Source organism: Papilio polytes, unplaced genomic scaffold (assembly GCF_000836215.1).
Source record: "Papilio polytes unplaced genomic scaffold, Ppol_1.0 DF824157.1, whole genome shotgun sequence".
Lineage (NCBI taxonomy): Eukaryota > Metazoa > Arthropoda > Insecta > Lepidoptera > Papilionidae > Papilio > Papilio polytes.
The window spans coordinates 138,104-143,686 of record NW_013525047.1 but is presented as its reverse complement, the minus strand read 5'-3'; the positions used below and the strand labels follow the sequence as shown (position 1 = coordinate 143,686).

At 40.2% G+C, this 5,583-nt stretch overlaps 1 protein-coding gene across 1 annotated transcript in view; it reads right to left on the bottom strand.

Annotated features, from left to right (window-relative positions):
- Positions 1 to 5,583, bottom strand: part of LOC106111663 (homeobox protein Nkx-6.1-like) — a gene marked incomplete at its 5' end in the record, with an annotated part of 36,093 nt that overhangs the window by 25,716 nt on the left and 4,794 nt on the right. Inside the window, 2 exon segments of the mRNA XM_013293806.1 lie at positions 3 to 117; positions 969 to 983. Of these exon segments, the coding sequence (XP_013149260.1) occupies positions 3 to 117; positions 969 to 983 (130 nt within the window).

Genomic DNA, 5,583 nt, shown 5'->3' with positions numbered 1-5,583 from the left:
AGGTCTTCTCCAGCGCGAAGATCTGCTGCCCACTGAAGGTGGGTCGTGTGTGCTTCTTCTTGCCATCCTTGTCAAGTCCGCCCTGCGCCGCACACGCGCTCAGCGCGCCGTTGCTCACTAAACAAGGAAAATACTCGTTGTAACATAGTAATTTAGTCGGTTTTTAGAAGACAAACGTTAAAGGGCTATTTTTCTAATAAGTAAGTACTTAGTCTTCTAGAAAACCTGTCATTGATCAAGCTCTCGAATAGCAAGGGTTATTCAAAAGACGTAATTGATGGCCGTGATGAGTTACTAAGCAACGAACCACGTGAAAATCGAAATGCTTGATGATAACATTACAACGTAACAGGTAATCTGTTTAGATTGAGATCTTTAACTGATGGTTACTGACCACAAAATACTATCAAATAGAAATGTATCAACAATTCGTTCAGAAATATAAAAATAAATAAAGAATCGTTTTATTAACATCACAAGAGTACTAAAGCGGCAGCGCCGGCAGCAGCTCGTCCATGGAAGACGAACTTTCCGCAAATGTCTCCCGATGGAGACGGTTTTATCATTATTTTTTCCTGTCCCTCCCCTTCCTCCTTCCTCCGTTCCCCCCTCTGTCCCGCGGGAGCTCGGCCTCGTGGCTTCAACACGATGAAAACATCGGGATGTTTTGTGGTCATCGTTTTTCACGCTCGGTAACAATTCTTCAGACTTAATTGTACTAAGCTTAACTTCAATTGCATGAGCAGTAAATTTATGCTCCTTTCCAACTAAACAACACAACAAACGTGATGCATTTTTATTTGAAACAAATATGCAAAATAGCTTCTAAATGTACACGACAGTACAGCGTGTTTCGTTGCCTCCCGACCTCGCTCCGAGCTCCGACACAAAGCGACTCGCAAACCTGAAGCTTACCTCTATAGTCTCACCAAATGACACCCCGAGCCAAACACCACGACAAAACAAACAAGTAAATATAAACTCTGTTACAACTGCAGCAAAACACTAAATACATTGCATTAAAGTGTGCCGAGATGTGCCGGGGAAATTGCTAGCTTATATCGTACGAATAGAGTTTAATTTTGCTGTAATGTCTACATTAGTGAGGCTTGCAGAAGGAATCAATGTTGCGAGGCTTACGCAGGAGCCCGTGAGTTAATGTGTTGTTTAAAGTCATGTAGGTACTCGTTAAAAGTCAGTGTTTCTACACGCTGGGTTATGTTTACAAGCACATTTCCATAGTACTACGACACGTGATTTGCGCAAAATGAAGCAACATCGTTGATAAACTGGTTATTTGGATAAATATATTTCATTTGACACTGAAACTTGCTACCTGTTTTATTCCACTATATGTTTATTATTGTGTAATATTATGTATTACATTAGGTTAACAAATAGTTGTTGTAATAAAACAAATGTAGGACAGTTCTTGATAGATGGCGCTCGTAACTCTCATAGCGGCAGTTCACGAAACACCGTGGACATGAAATAAACTAGCCTAACGTAAAAATTGCATTAATATTAATGCAGCATAGCATTAACCCACCGCGGAGGAACATTAATATTTATTTGGAGTGGGATATGAATCAATCCGGAGCTCAATGCCAACGAATTCAATTTACGGAAGCTTCTATTCTCCTAGTCTCCTACCGAATATCGATATTTGACAGTTGGATTTCCCTACGGTTTGTGTTGTAAAGTGATCTCAATACCTTTCGCGTTTTATAAAAGAACATACTAATAACATTATACAATTCAAATTTGATACTTTTCATATAAATATAGACAAAATTAATTATACATATAACATTACCACCGCGTCCCCGTGTCTCCGAGTCTCACTGCCAGACATTAGTATTACGTTTATAGCGTAAAGTTATTACAACCAGATTCCGCTGGAGATTTCACAAATAACCTTTTTAATTATTCAAAGGCGTAGCTGCGATCAAATTAATTAAAATTTGTCAAACGCGTCCCCAGCGCCCCCCGCACACCCCGCGCGCACCCCCCGCACGCCGCACGTATCTACATCTTGACGAACTTCGAAAACATTTACGGCACTAAAACAGCGTATAACAATTACACGCCCAACCCTGACACAATTATCTTGGCGCTTAAAATCTCTGCACTCATACACAGACAGCGGCGACCGCACAACCCTTGCAACCCCTTCCTCCCCGGGGACCTCCCCCGCTTCTCAACCCTCCCCCGCGCCCTGGGGGACTAACGAGGAGCGAACGGGGAGGCTAACGCGGGTACATATTGGCGAGCTTGTTGCTTTGCGTGTTAGTGAAAAATAGGGGAGATAGCCTTATGTACTGCGCGCTATATAGAACTACTTTCTTGTTGTTCTGCCCACTCTCTATTTCAACATAAGTCTATTAATTTTGTTTGCTTAATGCGTTTTCACTGATTCATTAACTATTACAATTAAACTTTCATAAGCAGCGAATGATTGGTTTTGGTTTCGAAAAACCAAATCTCTTCTTTGAGCTAATCTAAAGTCAAAAAGGTTTTAATATACATAGACATTTTTAAGTTATTTTTATGATAAAAAAAACATACAGACGAATTGAGTACCTCCGTCTTTTGGGAAGTCGGTCAAAAATGGAGCGTGACTTTCTGCGTTTTGGTAAAAAAAAAAAAAAGAATGTTGTGTATAGTAGTCATTGTCCTAATAAAAAGCCTATAGATCCTAATAAAATTGATACGCAAAGACGCTGATGTAATCTTTGCACAATAACGCAACACGAAGGTAACAGCTACATGATAATGTAAACACACAGAAAAGCGATTCATTCCGTTGTCGACAAGCAAACGTAACGATAGACGCCAAATCTGCGCTCCATCGTCTGCAAATAACCCTCCCTCCATTAGTAGGGGGGCCAGTCGTGCACCTCATTGTTAAATCGTGCACGAGGAAATGACTTCTTGTTGTACCCGAATAGAGATCATAATGCCGTGTCAACTTGTAAGTACATTGGTGAACTTTGGTGGCAGGGTGTACACGTGTCAAGGAAATATGGCGCGCTGGTTGCGGCGAGGTAAACACGGGCGTGTTTTAATTGTCGTCCGCAAGAGTCGCACTACTTAAAATTCGGGCTCTTTGAGAGACTCGAGCTCAACAGAAAATGCAGACATTCTTATGTGGTACGCGATAACAAACATATTTTTTGCATGTCTGTTAATTCCATTAAGCCGTTTGTCATCTTTTCATTGACACAAGTGAGTAGCACATTTTCACACACGGTTTAGAAACACGAACTTCGTAAGGAAATGGCAAGCTTCTTAGAGGAAGGCCGGAGTGAGATTAACTGTTCAAAACAGAGTTAGTGTACAGCAAGAGAATAGTGTTTATCGCACTGTTAGCGCATTCTGATGGGTGTATAGTGTCTGTGCTGTAACAAAACGTATGTATCCCAGTCATCGAAGTACTAAAATGCCCAAACATTACAATATTATACGTATAATTATAATCATTACAAGAGTGTGTTATCTGGCGGCGTATGTCGCGGCGATACCGCGGCGTGTGTCGCCGACAAGCGATCGCACGTAATGAAGCGATACGCTATCACTCGACACGCACCACACCTGTGCTTTGATAACATAAGGCTGCTTACACACATACGCTAACATTGCTAACATATGAGACTTGATTTACTGCGATATTTGATCTTCTACAATATTATATGGGTCTTTGAATTTAGTTATTTATCTTTTATAGGTTTCGTTTTAGTTTTATACTTACGCTAATGAGATGAATGAGATGATCCCGTTTTATGTAAGAAATATCGCTCTATCGCTCTACTTGTGACTGGTTGTACCCCATGGGAGGCAAGGAGAAGCCGCCCCCAACCATAGACTATTCAAAATATACATGAAAACTACTTTAAAAAAGACCTAATGAGCTAAGACTTCAATCATCTGCTGGCGACGTTCGTGGTTGTGCCTAGTCCTTTTGTCAAAGTGTCTCTCCGTGCTGTAGTTTTTAATACCGTTACATAACTACGAAGCTATCAAAAGTACACGTGTAGTATGGCAGCATGAAGTGTGGGAAGTTAGGACATCAGTAATATGCCGGCACATCAAATAGGACAGTTAATCCCGGAGCGTGCACCGACGACGTCCGGCATTACAGTGCGCTGTCCACTTACTTAACTCCAAGTTTTTGTTATTAATTTACGTGTTTCAGAAGGCACCGACGACATGTTTATTTATGATTAATTTCTTTCATACTAACCTCTACATTCTTGTAAAATACTTCTATTAGTGGAGACCTGTTATTGGCTGTACACTTTAACTACCACTATACCTACTTTGTTGTAATAGCTGTTGGTCTTCCATGAAAATAAATAATTAAATAAATAAATACAGATATCATCGAGATCAGTTCAGCAGTTTAGGTTAAAAACTCTTACAAACATCCATCTAAATTTTCGCATTTATAATAATAGTAAGACAAGATGTATCGAAGAATTCTTTAGCTAGTTGTATGCTTGCGTCATTTGTTTTCTAAATTTTACGTTTTTGACGTATGATACAATGTTAGGCTACATATAAAAGTCTGTCGCAGTTGGAATATAGTCTTGTTCTTACAAGTTGTAGACATTTGTCAGTCGATCTTTGCTCTCAGTTTGTAGCTCGCAAGAGGACGCCGGGCGCCGTGCTACGGGCGACGGGCAGCGGGCCAAACTCACAAGATATGCAATACCTTATTTTAATTGTTAATAGTTATAGTTTTAACTTTTAAATTACAATTAAACTATAACAGCTCTCTACTTTATAAGTTTGTTCAATATTATAACGAAAACTGTTAATGCCTCTACGTGAACAAATCGTTACAAATGGGATGTATATCTCATGTGAATGTTTTTCATAATGATAGCATCTTTAACTGTTAGGTTCAGATCGCATCTTCTAGGAGGAGGTGTAAATTGATCTCCATTGATGTGCTTTTGTAAGAATATCGCGGCCGTAGCGGAAAAGGCTGAGCAGAGATAAATTTCCATTTATCACTATATCTGCTCATATTCTATTTCCATACATCTTTTAATTATGTAACACTTACTAAATAAATAGATTAAAAACTTATTACCGGAAATGTATTTTTATGTTATAATGGAGCGGAACACAACTATGGTTTGTATAACTTAATTTGCATTTAAGATTGTATAATAACCATCAATCCTGTGCAAAACAAAGATGGAGTCGTTGTGTCGCCGCGAGGTGGCGCAACGTACCGCGGGCAGAGGGATGACGCGGGGCAGGGTAGGGGACGAGGTGAGCTGCGACCGCACCCGCGCAGTATTACGTTATTCTTAATTTAATTTCATTAGGCGCGGGCGAGATTGTTGCGGTTTACAGCGGGCTGGGGGTAATTGGTCGCGTGCCCCCGTGCCCCCGTGTTGAAATTATTGTAGTCGTAAACGTACAGGTGTGGCCGGAACTAGACAATGCTAGTCATAAGAATGTGTAAGCAAAGGATTTAAATTGTAACAATATCGAGATTGGAAATCCACACTTCAATTCAAACTATCACTTAAGGTTACTTTAAAAGAAAGGTGCCAATCAGCGTCGCCA